At 57.3% G+C, this 22394-nt stretch overlaps 2 protein-coding genes across 2 annotated transcripts in view; one reads left to right on the top strand and one right to left on the bottom strand.

The window, feature by feature from the left end:
* The first annotated feature begins 1371 nt into the window (after nucleotides 1–1371).
* RRAS (RAS related) lies at nucleotides 1372–5348 on the top strand. Its single transcript, XM_054710490.1, has 6 exons — nucleotides 1372–1563; nucleotides 3555–3642; nucleotides 3770–3872; nucleotides 3987–4095; nucleotides 4837–4955; nucleotides 5030–5348. The coding sequence occupies exons 1-6, from the start codon at nucleotides 1411–1413 to the stop codon at nucleotides 5112–5114; spliced, it is 657 nt and encodes a 218-aa protein (XP_054566465.1). The 5' UTR covers nucleotides 1372–1410; the 3' UTR covers nucleotides 5115–5348.
* A 4569-nt stretch (nucleotides 5349–9917) lies between these two features.
* Nucleotides 9918–22394, bottom strand: part of PRR12 (proline rich 12) — a 29413-nt gene continuing 16936 nt past the window's right edge. The window contains exons 7-14 of the mRNA XM_028129533.2: nucleotides 20786–20902; nucleotides 20531–20664; nucleotides 19297–19811; nucleotides 14472–14597; nucleotides 14276–14373; nucleotides 11666–11812; nucleotides 11478–11573; nucleotides 9918–10907 (exon numbers count right to left, since the gene is read on the bottom strand). Coding sequence (XP_027985334.2) covers nucleotides 10761–10907; nucleotides 11478–11573; nucleotides 11666–11812; nucleotides 14276–14373; nucleotides 14472–14597; nucleotides 19297–19811; nucleotides 20531–20664; nucleotides 20786–20902 — 1380 coding nt within the window. The 3' untranslated portion in view covers nucleotides 9918–10760. The remainder of the gene's footprint in view (nucleotides 10908–11477; nucleotides 11574–11665; nucleotides 11813–14275; nucleotides 14374–14471; nucleotides 14598–19296; nucleotides 19812–20530; nucleotides 20665–20785; nucleotides 20903–22394) is intronic.

Below are 22394 nucleotides of genomic sequence, written 5' to 3'. Positions count from 1 at the left end.
CCCCACAATGCCCTGCGCGCGCGGAAAGAGCTGAGGAGCAGGAAGTGACCTAAAGAGCATTTAGCCCGACAGATGCAAGGGAATTGTAGTTCGGAGTGTGCAGCAGAAAAAAAAAAAAGTTGGATTGACTGCAAATTGCCCCGCCCACATTCTGGGGAGCCCAGAATCTCGATCTCCTAGTCCCCTCTAAATTTAGAACCAAGAAGGCCGGCCCTACAGCCTCCTTATTTAGGATAGTAAAGTCCAAATTCCTATTCGTCTCACTCGGCAGAGGATTTCGGGTTCCCATTTCCCTCCTCCCTGCGACTCAGGAGTCCGAGCCTTCCTCCTTCCTTAGATCCAGGAGTTGGGCCCTCAGACCATTCCTGGTCTCAAGCTGGTACCTTACACGAACACGGGTTCTGGTTCCCCACCTCAATTCCCTCGGGATTAAGAATTCCGGATCCCCAGCCCCTCCAACTCCTGGACACAAGTCTGGGCCCTCAGCTTCCTCCTTTACGGGACATGGGTAGTCCTAATAATAAGGACCCCCAGATCCTTCCTCCCCGGGATACAGGAATGCAGACCTCGACCCCCTTTCTCTCCTAGGGACCCAGGAGTCTGGACCGTCAGCTTCCTCCTCCTTCAAAGACCCAGAAATCCTGGCTAAAGGCCCTTCAGGACCCAGGCGTCCCGGCTTGGGCGAGCTGGCTCATGGATTAGGAATGCAGTGATCTCACGGCTCCTCCCTGTCCCGTTACTCCTCTGTCCTCCTCCAGGGCCCCAACTCCCCTCCCAGTCTGTCTTCCGCTTGGTTGGGACAGCGGGAACCGGAAGCCTGGGTCCCTTAGCGGGCGGAGACTGCGAGGTGCAGCCCGGACGCCCGGGTCGGAAGTTTGGCTAGGACCTCAGGACGGAGGTGGAGCTTCCCCTCAGGACCTGCTCCTTCCTTGGAGCGCGCCTATATACGGCCGCGCGGGAGCCGGCCGGCCCCGCCTACTAGAACAAGGCCCTGGGGAGGGTGCCCTGAGAAGCAGCTTCACCGAGTTCCTTATTTGCATAGCCCCGCCCAGAACGATCTTTCCTACCCTTGTGCCCGAAGAATGAGAGCTTGTATTAGCATAGCCCCGCCCCCAGACGGCCCTCCAGCCCAGAGCGCGTGGCGCCGCTCCCACTGTGAGCGCAGTTCTCTTTCTCTCATTAGCATATCCCCGCCCCTCTAGGAATTCCCCTTCACGGAGAACGTCGTTCCCTAACCCCTATTAGCATAGCTCCTCCTTTTACCTAGCCTTACCTCCCCCTTAAGTGTACCGAGACTGTCATTTTCGCTGCAGCTCATGATTATGCAGTAGTCTTATTAGCATGCCCCGCCCCCGAGGCCCCGCCCGGCTCCCCCCAGGCTGTAGAGGCGGCGGCGGCAGCGGACGCGACATGAGCAGCGGGGCGGCGTCCGCGACGGGGCGGGGGCAGCCCCGGGGTGGGGGGCCGGGGCCCGGGGACCCCCCACCCAGCGAGACACACAAGCTGGTGGTCGTGGGCGGCGGCGGCGTGGGCAAGAGTGCGCTGACCATCCAGTTCATCCAGGTAGTGGGACCTCACTCGGGGGGTGCCCCGGGGACCCAGAACATAACCCTTGGGGGAGGATCCCTGAGACCCCGATTTCCTCTTGATCCATCACTGAGACCCTCTTATGAGGCCCTCTAATCTTAAAAATCCCCCTGAGAATGTGACCCTGAGCCCCCCAGGACTTCCACCCTCTTACCTGAGGGATCTTCCTTCTAGACTCAGGTCCTGAGACTCCCCGCCCCTCCCCCAGGGCCCAGGACTCCCTTTCGCTGTTGACCTGACCCTGAGCACCTCCTGGGAGCACGTTAAATCCATAAGTCGCCCCATCCAGATCCTAAGTCCTTTCCTGTGCCCCCACCCAGGTAGATGCCACTTCCTCTCACCCTGAGCCCCATCTCCCCCAAATCCCAGACCTCAGCTTCCCCTCTGAGAGCCAGAGCCTAACTGGGAGAACGCCTGTGCACAAAGCCCTTGAGATGCCCCCAGTCTGGATGCTTAGCCCTTTCAGCCACCTCCCCCAGAATCTAGAAATTATGCCCAAACTTTGCCCCTGAGTCCCATCTGGGACCACCCAGTTCTAAGAGAGATGCCCTCAGACCCAAGAGAGTTCTAAAAGGTCCTGTGCCCCTTGATCACTCCAAAGAACTCTAAGACCCCAAATCCTGGGGCTCCCACATGACCCAGACCTCCAGCCTCCCCCTAAGGAAAACCAATTACTCCTCTTGAATTTTACACTCAGACTCCCTGAGCCTCTCTCAGAAGCCCTGGCTACCCCCCTCCCCAAACAGTCTCCATGGAAGAAGCCCCCGCCAGATTCTTGACACCCCCAGAAATAGCTACTCCTGAGGAGTGTCTCTGACCTCATAAATGCATGTCAGGGTCTCTAAGACTCTAGACATGCACTTCTATTTTAGTACAAACTCCCAAATGTGCCCAAATTATCTTCGGGCTTTCCCTCTCCTAGTTCTCACCCCTGGGCTTCTTGTGAGGTGCGCTCAAGACACCCTCCTAATCCCCCAGGGCCTGGTCCCCACACCCTCCTTCCAGGACAAGCCCTCACCAAGCACCACCCCCAGCAGACAGGGTGCGGCCCTAAGACCCCCCAGCTGCCAGATCACCCCTTCTCGCTGAAACTCCACCCCTGCCCAGGAAAACTCCACCCCATTCCCAAGGGAAACCTCCCTCCGGCCTCAGAGAAACCCTAGAAAGGTGTCTGCTCCTGAGAAGATACTGCAGAGGTCCCTGGGCCCCAGACCCCCTAAGAGACCCGCCCCTCCCCCCTGCCAGGATGGGAGCCCTTGCCTGTGTAGAGAAAAGCCCCCCAGCCCTGGGCCCCTTATCCCAGGGGCAAACCCGAAGCTGCTCAGAAGCCTGGCTGGAGACAGGCGGGACCCAGGCAGGAAGGGCGGGGCCCAGCCTGCAGGAGGGGCAGTGTCTCCAAAGTTGGATTGGAACCCAGACCTTCCCCTGGGAGGAGACACTGAAAGCCGCCCGAGGAGGAGGAGGAGGAGGAGGAGGAGGAGGAGGAGGAGGAGGAAGAGGAGGGAAAAGAGGAGGAGGGACGGATACAGACAGGCAGAATTCTGGACAGCACGGCTCCCAATAACTGAGCACCTACTGTGTCCAGGCAGTGTGGTAAATGCTTAGATGGGAAGTGGATTTCCCCTGAATCTCACAAACGCTGGATTCAATGTGGGGCTATTTTTACCCTCATTTTCTAAATGAGGAAACAGGTTCAGAGAGGGGAAGTGATTTGTTCAATGCCACACAGCCAGGAGGTCATCAGGATGTAGGAGATGTACTTGATGCCCGAAAGAGAGAGAAGTGCGGGAGAGCCTCGGAGACAGGGGACTGGGGGCGGCAGAGGGAGGGGCAGAAAGCCAGAAAGAGGAAGGTGGAGCCCAAGAGACGGCGGGGGGGGGGGGGACCGAGATCCAGAGAGCGGGGACAGAGCTGTGTCCTCCCTGCTGGGGCAGTGGGGTAACAGCGTCCTCTCCCCACCCCACCAGTCCTACTTCGTTTCCGACTACGACCCCACCATCGAAGACTCCTACACCAAGATCTGCACCGTGGATGGCGTCCCGGCCCGACTGGACAGTGAGGGCGGCCGAGAGCGCATGGGGGTGGGGGGCGGCGGGGGGCGGGAGGCGGGGCCGGGCCCAGGGTGCCTGGGGATGGCGAGGGGAGCCCTGTCCACATGGCGGCCCTCTCCCCGTCTCTGCAGTCCTGGACACCGCGGGCCAGGAGGAGTTTGGCGCCATGCGGGAGCATTACATGCGCGCCGGGCACGGGTTCCTGCTGGTGTTTGCCATTAACGACCGGCAGAGGTGAGAGGAGCAGGGAGGTGGCAGAGCCGGGGGCGGGGCCGAGCCGGGGGCGGGGCCGAGCCGGGGGCGGGGCCGAGCAGCTGCACCTCACCCCTCTCTGGGCTTCCTCCGCAGTTTCAACGAGGTGGGCAAGCTCTTCACGCAGATCCTGCGGGTCAAGGACCGAGACGACTTCCCCATCGTGTTGGTCGGGAACAAGGCCGATCTGGAAGCGCAGCGCCAGGTCCCAGACGCCCGGGGACTCCGTCTCAGCCTGGGGGGCACCTCCTGTCTCTCCTCACCTCCGGCTTGTGTGATCCCGCCCCCTCCGCGGCCACGCACCTCGCTAGATGTATTAGCGGAGTCCCCGGCATTGCCCCCAGGAGTTCCCAGGAGAGGTGGCTGGTCCCCAGGTCCCCAAGCCCCGACTCTGCTCCACCCCCGGCTCTTGCTCCCACCGGGACCTTTGCACCAGCCTCCCGTGTCTCCCCTCCGGTCCACCTCCCACTGGGTCCTGCTGCCCCTCCCCTGCTCCCAGCCCGCCGTGGCTCCCCGTTGGCCCTGGGAAAAACCCCAGCTCTTCGACCTGGCGCTGGGTGCCCACCAGGGTCTCGGCCCTCCCTCTCTCTGCTCCCGCCACTTCCCTCCGCCGTGGGATTGCATGCAGAGCGCATGTTTAGAGTAAGCCTTTGGGGATTTCCAACCTCGGCTGCTTGGCCTCTGCTGGGAACACCCCCCTTCTCTGCCCGATGAACTGTCATCTCACTTGCAGGAGGGCAGATGTCTGTGCAGGCTCTCCACTCCTCAGACGGCACCGAGCCCCCTCAGTGTCCCCCATAGGATCTCTGGAACTTTCCATTTGAGCCCCCAGCGCACCGTCTGTGACCCCTCCCCCTCATTCCAGCGCACAGTGTGTCTGTCCTTCTGCCCTGTCCTGGGTGCAGGGACCTGAGTCTCCCCTGTGTCCCCACCCTACTCCCCCCAGGTGCCCCGATCTGAAGCCAACACCTTCAGCGCCTCCCACCACGTGGCCTATTTCGAGGCCTCGGCCAAACTGCGTCTCAACGTGGACGAGGCCTTCGAGCAGCTGGTGCGGGCTGTCCGGTGCGTGGAGCCCCCCCTCCCTGTCTTCTGTCCCCAACCCCTGGGGCCCCAGACTCACCAGCCTCTCCCCACAGGAAGTACCAGGAGCAGGAGCTCCCGCCCAGCCCCCCCAGCGCCCCCAGGAAGAAGGCCAGGGGCTGCCCCTGCGTCCTCCTGTAGAGGAACCAGCACAAGCTCCAGGCACCAGCTGCCCTCCCCCTGGGTCTCCCAGGCTACACTACACACACCCCCCCCACGACCCCTGGCCCTGCGGCCTCTGCCAACGCGTGCCTCTGCCAACGCCTCCTCCCCCCACCCAGGCCCCCGGTGGGGGTGAGGGGCTCCCGGGCGTCCATCCGGGTCACTGCTGTATATAACCCCGCCCCAGAGAAATAAAGGTCACTGCCAATGTCAGGAAGTGCTTGTGTGGAAGGGGAAAGGCTAGAGGAGGTCGGTGACCTCAGGGCGCGCGCACACACACACACACACACACACAGGAGGTCGGTGACCTCAGGGCGCACACACACACACACACACACACACAGGAGGTCGGTGACCTCAGGGCGCACACACACACACACACACACAGGAGGTCGGTGACCTCAGGGCGCGCGCACACACACACACACACACACACAGGAGGTCGGTGACCTCAGGGCGCACACACACACACACACACAGACACGAAAGCCTCGGCCCTCCTAGAACCATCGGATCTAGAACCCCGTGTGGGTGGGGGCAGGGGCCATCGAGAACAAGGTGAGCCAGGTGTCTGGACCCCACGTGCCCTTCACCAGGCCATTCCACCCTTTTCTGTGTCGGTGGGCATTTGTTGGGATGAGGTTTAATGTTTGAAAAAGATTTTTTTTCCTGGAACATTCTAAAACGACACTGTTCCAAATGGTAGCCAGAAGCTACATGTGAATATTATTTTTCCCCCGTTGACCCCAGAGAGGGAGAGGGAAACATGGACCCGTTGTTCCATCCATCCATGCACCCACCCGTTTCCTGCATGTGCCCTGACCGGGGATCGAACCCGCAACCCTGGTGGATCAGCACGACGCTCCAACCAACGGAGCTACTTGGCCAGGGCAAGGGCATGGGACTGTCCTCAGTCACACTGGCCACATTTCAAGAGCCCATTCATTCTTTACATGTGGCTAGTGGCTACCCCAATGCAAATAGGCAGATTCCCACCACCGCAGAGAGGTCCATTGGTGTTCTAGAAAGTTCCAGACTTTGGAGACAGGCAGCAACCGCTACAAACCCTGCCCACCCCCTCCCACCTCCGATGTATGTTTGCAAGGGCTTTTGGCCAGAGGAGAAAGGGACAGGTGGACGGATTGGTGTCCGAGCAGCCAGCTGGCAAGTTCTCAGTTCCAGAAAGTTCCCAACTGGGCTGATGACTTGGGGCTGGTGTGGACACACCCCATCTGGGCCTCTCTCCTGGGAGGGGGGTATCTTGAGGCCACCAGACGTAAGTTGCTAGGACTCTTCCGTTTGGAAACCTTTGATTCCCCCACATTCAACCCAGGACCCCTAATTCCGTGCTCTATTTGCTCCCCTAGAAGGCTGGAGACCACCACTCACCCATCTCCCAAGCCCACTGGACAGGTGTTGTTGAACCCCAACACTTAACTCACTCAACACACCAGGCCAGAACACCATCCCACATGTCCCCAGGCCTGAACTTTGACCTCCACCCGATGAGCTGTCACCAGTCAATGATCTCCGGCCCCTCCCCCCACATCCGTGTCCCGGCCAGAAATGCTCTCCTCACACCCACCCAGAACCCACTTCCTGGGCCCGGGGGCAGCGATGGTCCTGCAGGGGCCCCGGCCGCGGGCTGCCTGGGTTCAAACCCAGCTCCGCCACCTCCGTCGCAGAGCCTCTGTCTTGTCATCTGTGCCCTGTGATGTGGGCGACCACAGAGCCACTTCCCAGGGCAGGAGGCGCACAGCACCATGAATGTCCCTCTGTATTCCAGATCAGAACAATGACTGCTGGCTATCCCTTTCCGGGTCTCATTCTCACAGAATCCTTGGCACGAGTTCCACCTTCCGCCCGGGGAGTCAGCGTGGCTCAGACGTATTGTCCCGCAAGTTCGCTCCCCCTCCCCCAGAACGCCTGCTCCGTGAGGCCCACCTCTGGGGGACGGGGAGGGGCCGGAGGGTGGGGGGATGTTTCTAGCAGTTTCCACATAAGACCCGACACCCCCACCTAAGTCCCAGCCAGGGGTGAGGCCCGCCCCTAGCACAAGGTCTGAGTTCTCGCGGCATTGCCTAACAGAGCCAAGTCCTTGGCCGGGACACCCTGCCTCTTGGAGGACCAAGATGCACTTGGAGAAGCCGATGAAAGCTCCCATTTGCCCCCAGAACAAGGCACACACACAAACCCGCACGACAACTGGCAGGCCATTTTTGGAAGGTTCGCAGCCACCGCCATTCCAAACTCATCAGGCAGCAGCAAGCGGCTAGCGTGACCTAGTTGGCATCGCCCTAGGCACATGTGTGCACCCGTGAGTCTCTCCTCTCTGGTTCCTGCCTCCGCTGGGCGCTGGCGGGCCCTGTCAAGGATGGTCCCTCTGGGTCCTTTGTCCATCTTTGTCATCCTGTCTCTGTCCTTCTCGCCATCTCTTGGACCTCTGACACTTGAGGTCTCCTGCTAAGGGTAACAGCAGCTAAGTGCTGCAGTGCCGAGTGCTTCAAACAGGTTTCCTTCATCTTGCCGAAAGCCCATTTTACAGATGACAAAACTGAGGAGGGGAGGCTATTCTCCAACTTGTCCAGTTAGCGTGGAGAGCTGGGATTCAGTTGGAACAATTGGATTACAAAGGGCCAACCACAAGGTTATTGGAACCCCAACGCCCACCCTCTGACCACTCCATCCACTTTCTAGGACAGAGCTCTGTCCCGGGACAACGCTGATCCTGGAGACTTTGGTCCCCATTTGGCATCCATTCAATCCAGAACCTGGAATGTACCACTCCCTCCGAGGCTATACGCTCAGCATCCCAGGGTTTAAGTCCATTCTCAATGCTCTTAACTGATTAAGAGGATTCCAGAAAGTCCACGGCCCATCACTAACTCCCAGTATGTCCTCACATGTTTCTAGCCATTCTGTGAAACCATCCATAACAGTGGGGATGGTCTAGACAACACCCAAGGTTCCAGGACAACAGGGTTCCTTCCTCAACTTCACCTGGGAAACTAGGGTGCGAATGCTCTACCCCGTCATGTCACCGGATCTCTCCCCACTGAGCAGCCACCCGCAATGCTGACACCGGGATTCTAGAGCAGCAAGAGTCTATCTTTGGCCAAAACCGGTTTGGCTCAGTGGATAGAGCATCGGCCTGCGGACTCAAGGGTCCCAGGTTCGATTCCGGTCAAGGGCATGTACCTTGGTTGCAGGCACATCCCCAGTAGGGGGTGTGCAAGAGGCAGCTGATCCATGTTTCTCTCTCATCGATGTTTCTAACTCTCTATCCCTCTCTCTTCCTCTCTATAAAAAATCAATAAAATATGTTAAAAAAAAAAAAAAAAAAAGAGTCTATCTTTGTTGAAAGCGTCCGGGCTCTAGAATGGCTTACTCACTGCGCTATAGGCCGGGTTCTAGAATACTACCAGCGGAACTCCAGGTTTCACGTTCTTGTCCTAGAACATTGCTCCTCAAACTTGCATGTGCATGTGAATCCTCCCGGGAGCTTACTAAAAAGTTGGTTCTGTGGCCGGCCGGCGTGGCTCAGTGGTTGAGCATTGACTTATGAACCAGGAGGTCACAGTTGGATTCCTGGTCAGGGCATAAGCTTGGGTTGTGGGCTCGATCCCCAGTGTGGGGTGTGCAGGAGGCAGCCGATCAATGATCCTCTCTCATCCTTGATGTTTCTATCTCTCCCTCTCCCTTCCTCTCTGAAATCAATAAAATAAATATAACAAAACAAACAAACAAAACCAACTTCCTCTTTGCATTTCCCCTTGGGTTCCTTGCTCTGGGGCAGTGGTCGGCAAACTCATTAGTCAACAGAGCCAAATACCAACAGTACAACGACTGAAATTTCTTTTGAGAGCCAAATTTTTTAAACTTAAACTTCTTCTAACGCCACTTCTTCAAAATAGACTCGCCCAGGCCGTGGTATTTTGTGGAAGAGCCACACTCAAGGGGCCAAAGAGCCGCATGTGGCTCACGAGCTGCAGTTTGCTGACCACTGCTCTGGGGAAAGCCAGCCGCCATGCTCTGAAGACACTCAAGCTGCCCTATGGGCGGGCGAGGTCCATGTGGCAGAGACCTGAGGCCTCCAGCCAAGTGCCATGTAAATGAGCCACCTTAAAAGCAGATCCTGAGCCCTGACCGGTTTGGCTCAGTGGATAGAGCGTCAGCCTGTGGACTCAAGGGTCCCAGGTTCGATTCCGATCAAGGGCATGAACCTTGGTTGCAGGCACATCCCCAGTGGGGGGTGTGCAGGAGGCAGCTGATCGATGTTTCTCTCTCATCGATGTTTCTGACTCTCTATCCCTCTCCCTTCCTCTCTGTAAAAAAATAAATAAAAAAAAATATATATATAAAAAGTAGATCCTGAAACTCCAGCCAAATCCTTGAGGACTGCTCCCCTGAGTCCCACCTTCCGCCCTGGGAATAAGATGGCTCAGATGTACTGTCCCACGGTTCCTCCTCCCTCCCCCAGAACCCCTGCCCACCGGCTGATGGCCCGATGGCATCCTTGTGACAGAGCTAGGCCAGCCCCACCCAGTTAGCCCACCCCCAGATTCCTGATCCTCAGAAACCATACAATGATGCTTCTTGTTTTAAGTCACTAAATTTTGGGGCGGGCTATTCGTTACACAGCGAGACACAACAGATACATGGTCCCCGGCGCGACCACCACCCAGGGCTCCAGAAAGGCCGCATTCCAGTTCCAGACCCTCTGCCCACGCCACCCCAGGGCCGCCCAAGACGCCGCAGGACAGAGCCACGCCAGCCGGACGATAGAGTGTTTGCCGTTGGGTTTTCGTTTGGCTGGTTGTGTGTACACAGTGTATACAAGTTGAGTTGTACAGAAGCCCAAGAAAGAGCAAGAGACAACGGGCGGAGGGGAGGTGGGAGCAGAGGGGTTAGAGAGAGGGAAGAGGGGAGGGGAGACCGATAAAAAATAGAACCACATCCAGACAACAATGGGATGGGGGTGGTGTGTGTTGGGGGGGAGACACAGACAAATCGCAGTAGAAAAGGAGTGGGAGGGGCAAAAGGAGGGGACCCTTCTCCCCCCTCCACCTCCCCAGCCCCCGCCCCAGGTATGTACAATAAATAAGATTAAAAATAATTAACAAGATGCGTTTTCCCCCTCCCACTGGACACCGGAAGCCCTGGGGAGGGAATGGCCTTTAGCAAAGATCTTGGCCTGTAACGGGGGGGCTTGGGGGTCGGTGGGTCCCCCAGCTCTCTAAAGCAGCCCCACCCCCCTCAACCATACATAGATTTTTCCTATACATTATGTACAAGGTGGAGGGGGTGAGGGCTATGGCCATGGAAGGGGGAATGGGGCAAGGGGGAGAGGGAAACCGTTACTAAATAGACATTTATACATATATATAAATAATTTCTCTGTACACCGGACAGTGGGAGGAGTGGGGAGGGAGTGGAGAGGGCTGGGGAGAGGCGAGTCGAACTCTGAACCCTGCCCTGTAGGGACAGCACGGACACACCCTGACCAGTGACCCTCCCCTGTTCCCTGGCAACAGGGCCTAGGGGTTAGCGCCTGAAGACACAGTTCTGTCCCAATTCTTGGTTCAAGGAGGAGGTGTTTACCCCCCCCCCCCAGGAGAGGTGGGGTCACCCACAGCGGCTGTGGGCCTGTGCTTGGGCCAGCAGGTCACTGAAGGAGTCGAAGAGCTGCTCCAGCCACGGCTGGTTCCGCATGCACTGCTGGACCACCTCCTCCTGGCCCAGGTCCTCGGCGCCGCCCTCGATGGCCAGGGTCTGCGGGGTTTAAACACGGAGCTGGGGCAGGTGGCCACCACGGCCTGGGGTGGCAGGAGGCGGGGGTCTAGGGATCAGTGTCCAGGAAGAAGGGGCTGGGAGCTGGACCCCTGGGCCTGAGGGAGGAGGGGCTGGGAGCTGGACCCCTGGGTCTGAGGGAGGAGGGGCTGGGGGCCTGGACTCCTGGGTCTGAGGGAGGAGGGGCTGGGAGCTGGACCCCTGGGCCTGAGGGAGGAGGGGCTGGGAGCTGGACCCCTGGGCCTGAGGGAGGAGGGGCTGGGAGCTGGACTCCTGGGTCTGAGGGAGGAGGGGCCGGGGGCCTGGACCCCTGGGTCTGAGGGAGGAGGGGCTGGGGGGCCTGGACTCCTGGGTCTGAGGGAGGAGGGGCTGGGGGCCTGGACCCCTGGGTCTGAGGGAGGAGGGGCTGGGAGCTGGACCCCTGGGTCTGAGGGAGGAGGGGCTGGGGGCCTGGACTCCTGGGTCTGAGGGAGGAGGGGCTGGAGCCTGGCCCCTGGATCCACGGAAGAGCCCAATAGGGGTAGCTCCCCAGGGCGCTGCGGGGGGACTCACCTGGTCCCGGCAGCGCAGGAAGGTGTGGTACTTGTAATGGTGGAGTGAGTGGTAGAGCGTGTAGTATCCCGACTTGTCCAGCTCAACCTTGAACTCCTGGGCAGATGGGGTGGAGAAGCCTCAGCATCCACCCAGCACTGGGCAGCGCCGCCCCCGCCTCCAACCCTGTCCGCCCTCCCCGGCCCCACCTGGGCCCGGACCACGCTCCTCTTGAGCTTGCTGAGCGTCTTGCGGTTGTAGGGCTCCCCGGCCGGCCGCAGCCGCACGGCCCCGTCCTCAGGGGAGCCCTCCCCGCTCTGCTCCACCTGCAGCTGCGGGAACGTGTGCAGGGCGTCCTGTGGGAGGGAGGGTGAGGGATCAGTGGGACACCCCTCTGGACCCGCACACCCCAAACCCACCGCCCAGTTCTCAGGTTCCCCAAGTCGTCAGATGCCTTAGCTTCCCCCAGGCTGTAAATCAAGAGACAACTGGGAGTCTCGCTTTCTTCCAAGGACCCAGGAGCCTGGGCCTGCCGGGTGGCCTGTAAGTGCTTTGTTCCCGGCCCAGGATTCTCCGTCACCTAACTTCCACCCAGGACTCTCAGAGCTACCCCGACATCCTACTCAAAATCCTCCGAGTCAGCCGGAAGTCCAGAATCCCTGCGCCAGGCAACATTCCATCCCAGAATCCTAAAGCCAGGCTGCCATTCCATCCCGTAACCCACAGACCGATCCTAATACAGGAATACGCCGGAGACCCAGGGCTCCACTCCACCACTGACTGCCATAAAGTGGGCATTGCCGTAAAGAGACACCGCAATAAGGCGGACACTGCCGTAAAGAGACACCGCAATAACGCGGACATTGCCGTAAAGCAGATGTCGCAATAAAGCGGGCACCGCCATAAAGCGGACATCGCCGTAAAGCAAGCCACACAATTTTTGGTTTCCAGGTAGTACATATAAAAGTATGTTTACGCTATACTGTAGAACATTGCGTGTGCGATAACATTCTGTCTAAGAAAATGTACATGTCTTCATTTAAAAATATTGTATTGCAAAAAAATGTTAACCATCATCTGAGCCTTTGCAAGTTGTAAGCTTTTTGCTGGTTGGTGGGTCTTACCTTCAATTTGTAAAAAAAATGCAATATCTGTGAATCACAATAAGATGAGGTATGCCTATGTTCTATAACGACTTGTCTTGTTTAAAATGATTTTTAAAAGTGATTTTAGATAAGAGGAAGGGAGGGAGGGGGAGAGAGAAACATCGATTTGTTGTTCCACTTATTTATGCATTCATAGGTTTATTCTTGCACATGCGTGCCCTGACCAGGGATTGAACCCCCAACCTTGGCGTATCAGGATGAGGCTCTAACCTACTGAGCTATCCGACCAGGGCTCCTTTTTTTTTTAATAATGGAATTTTTTTTCTCAAAAAGATCTGATTTTTATTTATTTTATTTTTGTTAATCCTCACCCAAAGATATTTTTCCATTGCTTTTTAGAGAGTGGAAGGGAGGGGGAGAGACAGAGAGAAAAATTGATGTGAGAGAGACACATTGATTGGTTGCCTCCTGCATGTGCCCTGACCAGGGTCGGGAACCTGCAACCAAGGTACATGCCCTTGACCTGAATCGAACCCGGGACCCTTCAGTCCGAGGGCCAATGCTCTATCCGCTGAGCCAAATAATGGAATTCTTAACCCTAGCAGGAGATCCTACCCAGACTTCTCAGAGCCAGACTAACAGCCAATCCCAGAATTCTCAAGACTGCTCCTAACATCCCAGCCCGGGCTATAGAACCAGGTTAACATTTTAGGCCCTACTTTCTGATGCAAACTAACATCCCACCAAGAATTTCCAAAGCCAGCCTAAAACCCATCCTAGAATTCTCTGACCTAGAAGTACACCCCCCCCCCAGAATTTTCAGGGTGGATTAACATTCCATCCCAGGAATCCAAGTCACCTTAACATTCTATCCCAAGATTCTCAGCATGACACTAACTTCCCTATCAGAATCTCAGGGCTTATATTCTATCCCAGAATTCCTGGAGCCACCCTGATATTCCACCCCAGAACCCTAGCCATTCCAGAGGGAAATCATGTAGATAAGCTGGCCAACATGGCTCAGTGGTTGAGTGTCGACCTATGAACCAGGAGATCACAGTTCGATTCCTGGTCAGGGTACATGCCTGGGTTGCAGGCTTGGTCCCCAGTGTGGGGCATGCAGGAGGCAGCCGATCAATGATTCACTCTCATCGTTGATGTGTCTCTCTCCCTCTCCCTTCCTCTCTGAAATCAATAAAAATGTATTTAAAAAAAAAATACTGCCCTGACCGGTTTGGCTCAGTGGATAGAGTGTCGGCCTGTGGACTGAAGGGTCCCGGGTTCGATTCCGGTCAAGGGCATGTACCTTGGTTGAGGGCACATCCCCAGTGAGGGGTGTGCAGGAGGCAGCTGATCGATGTTTCTAACTCTCCCTTTCCCTTCCTCTCTGTAAAAAATCAATAAAATATATTAAATAATATATATACTGAAGCCTGAGATTCTGTGTCAAAGAGCCCGTATTATGTCAGCGAGCCCTTCGTGCAGGCCTCAGTTTACCTTTTTTCCCCAAACTTGCCTTCCACAGCCGCACTCTGTTGGGCCTTCCCAGCAGCCCATCCCAGACCTTCAGGACCCCTGCTCTCAACTTTTCTCCTGGCCAAGCCCGACGCTCCCTCCAGATGTTCTCGGGGCCACTGCCCTGGCCCACAGGTGCCCGTGTCCTCCACGCCTGACCTTGGGGCCCAGACCCCGCCTGCCCAGCCTCCCACGCACCTGCAGGGCTGGGCTCAGCGACAGCCGCTTCAGGACTTTCTTCTTGTGCTCATTCAGGAGGCCGTCGATCTTCCGCATGGGCGGGAGGTACAGCTCGTCTGGGAGACGCGGAGGGGGCGTCAGAAGTGTCCGGGCCCCACAACGCGTGGGGGGCAAAGGAGGGCTCCCCAGCTCCCTCCCCCAGGCCTCAGCTCACCATGCGTGTCCTCCAGGGCCTGGATCATGTCCGGGTCGAGCGCTGTGCTCACCAGCATCTCCACGTAGCTCCGGTACATCTCCCGCATCGCCCGGGTCTTCAGCAGACGCCCCGGTACTGCCCGCTCTGGGGGAAAACATGGGATGGGAGTTCATGATTCCGACTTGCTCTGGCGCTACCGGAGGTTGCAGACCGTGTTCTAAGCATCAGGGACCAGGAAAGAAACCCCGGCTCTCCGGGAGGCCCAAGCCCACGGGGCGGACTGCCAGGAACCGGTGATAGGGAAGAACATTAGGAAACAGCATTCCCGGCTGGTAAGCTTCATGTCTGACGAGTTCCATGCAGCTTCAACGAAGTCTAAAGAAGCAGCTTAGTTGGTTTCTAAACCGGTGAATCAAGTCAGAGATCAGATCACAGAGGGCAAGATGGAGGGAGGAGATAGGAGCAGACTGCACGTTATCAGTGCAAGCCAGACAAGGCCGGGCCCCCAGCGAGAGGTGCAAAGGGCAAGGGCTTTCCCTGGTGGGTGCTAGGAAGCCACGGAGGGCTGTGAGCAGGGGAGGGGTGGGAAGGTGTAGCAGGACCCCTCTGAGGCCATGTGGGGGACCGGCTGGAGGCCTGAGACCAGAGGTCAGGGCAATGGACCAGGTGAGAAAGGATGAGGCTGGAGCAGGGCAGGAGGGACAGGCTATGGAGATGGGGGTGGGGGTGGGGCTGTGGGAAAGAGCAGAGGGGGATGGGGCAGCGAGCGAGGGGTAGGACTGGGGACTTCTCAGGTGTCATGGTGCCCGGAGGGTCTGGCCTGGTGGCTGGGTGGCCAAGGGGACTGTCCCTGAGACAGGGAATCTAGGACAAGGCGCTCAGTGGGCGCTGGAGGGAGGTCTGGAGGGTGGCCAGGGGGAAGAGACGACCCTGAGGCTCGGGGAACTTGTGGGAGCCTGCCAACGGAGCGGTGGAGAGTGAGAAGCAACAAGGCCAAGGACAGGACACGGAGGGACCCTCAGGGGGGAGAGCGTCGGGGAGGAAAGACAAGCAGGAGGCCCCGAGGAGGGCGCAGCGTCCCCCTTCGGAAGGAGAAATGTGCACTTGGTGTATGCAGATCGAGGGTCCCTGGTGACAGCCCTTTCAAGCGTCTGGCGTGACCACTTGGCAGTGGGGGGGGCCAGACCCCATCAGGCCTCAGCCCAAACCCACTGACGTCTCCTATGTGGCTCGGGGTGAAACCCTGCCATTCGGCCCCAAAGCCCCAGGCCCCCTGTCCCTCCCCGATCTGGTCCTGCTCCTTCTCCGCCTTCCAGTGTCACCCTCTCCTGCTTGCTCCAGCCACTGGCCTCCTTCCTGATCCCCTGACACGCCCAGGCTGGAATGTTCTCTCCCTCGAAGTCACATGACCCCGCTGCGTGCAGATCTCTGCTCCGATGTCATTGCCAGGAGCCTCCCCAACTCTCTCCCTTCCCCGAAAACGTCACCCAGGATGCCGCCTGGATCCTCTTCCCTGGATTTATTTTTTTCTCAACTGCCGTTAACCCTCCCCCGGCCTCACACCGATGGGTTTTCATATTGTTTTGTATTCTATTGCGTAACATCGTTATCTGATCGCCTCCCCGGCCGGACTCTGAGCTCCCGTGAGGACACATGTTTTTGTCCGTTCTGTTCACAGCTGGGGCCCAGCTATGGCACACAGTAGGTGCTCAATAAGCACCTCAGAAGGAGGCTGAGGAAGCTGGATGGGAGTGGATGAAAGGCAGAGGAGAGAAGACGGCACTACAGCCTCTTTCTAGAACTTTCACTGGGTACACAGGAGAGGAGAGAGCATCTCCTTCCAGTACATTGAGGGTGGCAGGTCGTGGACAAGCAGGAGGGTTGGTGTTGAGGCCTCCGGAGCTGGGCAAAGCCTTCAGGGTATCCAGTCCTTCCCCCGGAGGGAGTCCTGGTTGAATGGGGCGGGGCGGGGGAGGAGGGGGCCAGACCCAGAGATGGGTACTGACCCTTGGGAGGGAAACTGCTCCCCCTACGAGTACAGTGTTCAGTTCCCATTTCCCAGGCTCCGAAAATCCGGGGCTGTCCATGTACGTTCATAGCAGCATTAACCAAACACTGGACACCACCCGAAGGTCCACCAGTTGGTACATGGATAAATAAAACGGGGTCGATCCACACAATGGAATATTAATTCAGCCAGAAAAAGGAACGAAGCACCAACCCACGGGTGAACCTCAAAGATATCGTGCTAAATGAAAGAAGCCAGACACAAAAGGCCGCGAATTGTATGATTCCACTTATCGGAAATGTCCAGAAGAGGCAAATTTATGGAGATAGTACATTAGGGCTGGAGGGAGGGAAGGGGAGTGATAGCCAAAGGGTGCAGGGTTTTCCTCTTTGATGATGTAAATGTTCTAAAATTGATTACCAAGACCAATAACTCTATGACTATACTAAAGCCAGTGAATTATATGTTTTTAAATAGGTGAGCCAGATGGTAGGGGACTTGGATGCATAAACTTGTTTGAGAAAAAAACAACAACAACTGAGGGCCAGGGAAGAAAAGACCTGCAAATCGAGGCCTTTGGGAAACCTCCTTCCAGTCCCAGCTTTAAATGCTTCTACCAGGCCTGATTCAGCACAGCTGGACCAGTTAAAAAGACGAGGCTCCCTTGCAGCTAGCTTTGGCCATGTGACTAGCTCTGGCCAATGGGATATGAGAAACAGGATGTGGGCCACACCCACTCAAATCTGTCACTTAAAAGTGAAGCCATTCTCCACTCCTACTGACAGGGCTGCTGGGCCCAGCATGCTGATGAAGATAGCATGCTGGGCCCAGCCAGTGTGGTTCAATGGTTGAGCATCGACCTGTGAACCAGGAGGTCACAGTTTAATTACCGGTCAGGGCATATGTCTGGGTTGTGAGCTCAGTCTCCAGTGTGGGGCATGCAGGAGGCAGCCGATCAATGATTCTCTCTCATCATTGATGTTTCTATCTCTCTCTCCCTCTCTGAAATCAATAAGAGAAAAAATATACATATTTTAAAAAGGCAGCATGCTGGGGGACAGAAGAACAGCAAAAGGAAAGGAAAGTGCGACCCTAGACAACCTAGAGAAGAGCCTCTTATTCTCCATGACCCTCCCACCTATATCAGGGCTTTGATGAAAAGACAATGCCATCTCTCATTTGACTAGCTGTATGTTCAGTCTCTGTTAGAACAGCTGCCCTGCCCCTGGCCAGGTAGCTCTGTTAGTTAGAGCATCGTCCCGATAAGGTTGCAAGTTCGATCCCCAGTCAGGGCACATACAAGAAGCAACTAATGAATGCATAAACAAGTGGAACAACAAACTAATGTTGCTCTTCGTCTCTCTTTCCCTTCCTCTCCCTCCCTCTCTCTCAGATCAATCAATAAGTTAAAAAAAATTACAAATTAAGAATAAAGAAAAATCTTAACTTTGTGTATGTACTTAGCTGTACTATAAGTAGTTGGTTTGTCTCAAAGGAGAAAAAAAACCTTGTAAAAAAAAAAAAAAGCAAAAACAAGAATAAAGAAAAATCAATCAGTCAATGAAAAGCAAACAACGAAACTGCTACCCCTGCACTCTACCTGGAAGTGTGTGACCTTGAACACGTCAGGTCACCTCCCAGTGCCTCCGTTTTCTCATCTTGAAAACCAAGGGTAACTACAGCACCGACCTCGCAGGGATTAGGTCGAGATAAAATGACATAAAATACACACAAGGGTGCCTACCGCCTGGAAAGCACCTGACTGTTGCACATACATGTATCGCTGTTGTTACTGTCATCATAAATCAGACATCATTCTAAGCCATGGAGCTCACATCTGGTACCCACAATAGGCAAACACCCTCCTAGGTGGTTTATCTGCTATGAACCCATTTGACAGGTGAGGTCATTGAGGCGCTAAGAGGTGACGCCTCCTCTCTGGAGCCCCCAGCCAGTCACAGGAAACACCACTGCCTCTGGGCCTCCAGGGTCGACGCTGGTCCCCTCGGCCCTCAGAACCTGCTTATTCTGAGACAAAACAGTGCCGCGTGCAAGGATGGAGCCCGAGGCGCTTCGGGCTGCGTTCCAACACTCCAGCGGTGCTACACGCCCGGTGCCTCAGTTTCCTCATCTGTACGTGAGGGTAAGAGCAGAACCCACCTCTAAGACTGCTGTGAAAAGGATGCGAGATGAGCAAAGAATTTAGAAGACAGCCCATCACGTAACGAGACGCCCATAGTTGTTAGCTACTGGCTAGTATTATTTTTAAATTTTTTTTAAATTGATTGATTGATTTTTAGAGAGGAAGAGAGAAACATTGATTTGCTGTTCCACTTATTTATGCATTCATTGGTCGATTCTTGTATGTGCCCTGACCAGGATCGAACCTGCAATCTTGGTGTATTGGGATGATGCTCTAACCAACTGAGCTACCTGGCCAGGGCCTGGCTATATTATTATTTTCTTTTTAATTCATTTTAGAGAGAGGAAGGGAGAGGGAGAGAGAGAAACATCAATGATGAGAGAGAATCATTGATCAGCTGCCTCCTGCACGCCCCCCCACCAGGGATCAAGCTGCAACCCCAGCTTGTGCCCTGACTGAAAATCGAACCCTGATCTCCTGGTTCATAGGTCGATGTTCAACCACAGAGCCGCACCAGCTGGGCTACTGCAAGCATTTTTAATTTACTTATTATTGTGACAGTCTCGCTCATGCTACCTGGTCCCTCTGGACAGACTTCGCCCGTGCCTCCTTCCGAAGGCCCGGAGTCCCACCCTCAACGGCCCCCCCCCCCCAAGCCTCCCCTCCAGCCTCCTGGCTGCCCAGGGCCTCACCGTCCTCGCTGGGCGCTCCGGGGGATGACTCTGAGTCCGAGGAGCTGCCTGCGGGGCCCCCGCCCGCCGAGGCGTTGCCTGCCACCTCCTTCAGCCACTTCTTCCTCTTCTTGGGGGGCGGCTCGGCCTTCACCTTGGTGGGCCGGGTCTTGGGCAGCCGGGAGGTGGCGGGCTGTCCGGTGAGGCTCCGCTCCGGCCGGGTCTGCCGCCCGCCCGTGCCCCGGTCCCCTCGCAGCAGCCGCTCCCCACGCGTCACCCGTTCCTTCTCTTTCTCCTTCTCCTTCTCCTTCTCCTTCTCCTTCTCCTTCTTTTCCTTCTCCTTCTCCACGGGCCGAGGTGGGGACGCCTTCTCAGGGGCGGGGGGCTCGGGCACCACCGTCTCGGGTGGCTGCTCTGGGGGCTTCTCCGATGTCATCTTGTCAGGGGTCTCAGGCTTAGGAGGTGGCCCCGGGGCCTTGGGGGCGGGGGCGGAGCTGCCCCCGGCAGAGGCCGGGCCCTTGGCCTGCCCCGAGCGCCTGGGAGGGGACATGGGAGGGAACAGTCAGCAGCCCCCAAGAAACCCAAGTTCTCCTCTTGGGACCCCCCCTGCCCAGCCCACAGCTCTAAGCACAGACCACCTTCCCTCTCGCTGAGGTGGATCCTCTCTGGGCCTGTCCCCTGCCCTGGGCCTGTCCATCTCTCTCTGGGCCTGTCCCCTGCCCTGGGCTCTCCATCTCTCTCTGGGCCTGTCCCCTGCCCTGGGCTCTCCATCTCTCTCTGGGCCTGTCCCCTGCCCTGGGCTCTCCATCTCTCTCTGGGCCTGTCCCCTGCCCTGGACTCTCCATCTCTCTCTGGGCCTGTCCCCTGCCCTGGGCCTGTCCATCTCTCCCTGGGCCTGTCCCCTGCCCTGGGCTCTCCATCTCTCCCTGGGCCTGTCCCCTGCCCTGGGCCTGTCCATCTCTCTCTGGGCCTGTCCCCTGCCCTGGGCCTGTCCCCTGCCCTTGGGCCTGTCCATCTCTCTCTGGGCCTGTCCGTCTCTCCCTGGGCCTGTCCGTCTCTCCCTGGGCCTGTCCATCTCTCCCTGGGCCTGTCCATCTCTCTCTGGGCCTGTCCATCTCTCTCTGGGCCTGTCCGTCTCTCTCTGGGTCTCTGTCCAGCCCTGCTCTGTCCCCTCCTCCTGACAATTTCCTGTCACATGTTCGGTCCCCTGGCCTTCTGGCCGTGCCCGCCCCCCGTCCCCCAGGCCCCACGGTACCTGACAGGCGCTGGGGGCCGGTGCCAGGGTTTCCGAGCACAGACCCTCACGTAATCCTTCTTGTTGACGTTTTCCAGAAACTTCACATAAAGGCGCTGGTACCGGTTTTTTGCGTCCCCAAAATATCCCAAATACTACGGAGGGGAAGAGGCACAAGAAGAAACTCCTTCACCGCCCCATCGGGGCAGCCCCGACCCCCGAGACTCCGGCTCCCCAGTGGGGCGGGGCGGGTCCTCGCTGCCCCCGCAGGCTTACGTTACTGGTGGCGCAGAACTGCCGCTGCCCGTCCTTGATCTCCGGGGTGAACTTCTGCAGCAGGGCCTTCTGGACGCGCCAGATGGGTGGGGGCTCTCGGCCCGTCTGCAGCGCCAGCTGAGGAGGGGCACAGCGAGGCCGGCGGGGTCAGCACCCGTTCCTGCGCCTTGCCCCCCAATTCCTGGCCCTCGGACCTCCCTCGGTATCCCCTTAGACAAAAGGCATCGCGGTCAGACAGATCTCTTTTGGTCTCGTGAGGGTCTGAGCCCCGGGGACCTCGCTGAGTCTGGAGACAGCTGGCGTCTGGCCCTGTCCTCCGACGGCTCATCCGGCGCTCAGTCCGGCCCTTCCTTCCCGGCTACGAGGCTTCCGTCATGACAGCTTCACGGTCGGATGGCACACGCCTCCCGCAGGCGGTAATGGCAAAACTCAAGCACCTGCCACCCACCCTTCTCCAGACACCGTGTCTGGCCCCGGGGCACAGCCGCAGAGACTGACAAAGCCTTGCTATGGGGTCTTCGTTACCGGGGCAACAAGGCAGACAAGCAACTAACCGAAGCAGGGCAAGGCTGTGGCTGGTGCCAAGAACAGACAGGTGACAGGTTACCTGAGACCATTCACTCCATCCGCCTACCCACCCGGGGCAGGACCCAGGTAGCGGCTCTCCCATCTCCACTCCCCACACCCCCTCAGACCCCCTCCCACACACTGAGGCTCATGGGCCCCTGACTGGGCACTGGAACCCATGGGTGGGAGTGAGACCCAGCATCTGACCTTGGGGCGTGAGGCAGGGAGGAGGGGAGCCAGACCCAGGCACACAATAACAGCAACGATAGGAAATGTGTTAATGGCCCTGACTGGTTTGGCTCAGTGCACAGAGCGTCGGCCTGTGGACTGAAGGGTCCCAGGTTCGATTCCGGTCAAGGGCATGTACCTCGGTTGTGGGCACATCCCCAGTAGGGCGTGTGCAGGAGGCAGCTGATCGATGATTGTTTCTAACTCTCTATCCCTCTCCCTTCCTATCTGTAAAAAAATCAATAAAATATATAAAAAAAGAAAAAAAGAAATGTATTAATGGCGGATGCCCCAGAAGCCTAGAGAACGGACCCTCAATTCAATCTGAATCCAAGAACGCTTCCTGGAAGAAGTGACACCTAAATGAGTCTTGGAAGGACCGTGTCTCTTTCCATGCGGGGACTGGGTGATGACCAGGGCTGCCAGGGAAGTGTGTGACCGCCGTGGCTCTAGATGGGAGCAACTCACGGTGGTACAGATCCGAAAAGACTAAGCACATAGCGGGATACGTGCACTGTGCGTTGTGCTGACCCAGGGATGGAGGAGGAGCAGTGCCTGCCATCACAGACTCCTCGGTCAAGGGGCCACAACAGCATTCGGATGATCACTCCAATCGATTGGTCATGGCTGCCCTGAGCACCTGGCTCAGCAGGAGCGAGTGCTGGGATCAATTAATAATGTCTGCCCCTGGCAGCGGCGGCAACACGGAGGGCTGCGTGCCAGGTATTGGTTATCTACCCTTGGTTTTGGGTCAACTGCTCTCACAGCCACGATGCCTCATGTCCCTCAGATCAATCCGATCCACATAGGAGGC

Source organism: Eptesicus fuscus, chromosome 21 (genome assembly GCF_027574615.1).
Source record: "Eptesicus fuscus isolate TK198812 chromosome 21, DD_ASM_mEF_20220401, whole genome shotgun sequence".
Classification (NCBI taxonomy): Eukaryota; Metazoa; Chordata; class Mammalia; order Chiroptera; family Vespertilionidae; genus Eptesicus; species Eptesicus fuscus.
The sequence above is the reverse complement of the archived record's forward strand: the minus strand, read 5'-3'. Positions and strand labels throughout refer to the sequence as shown.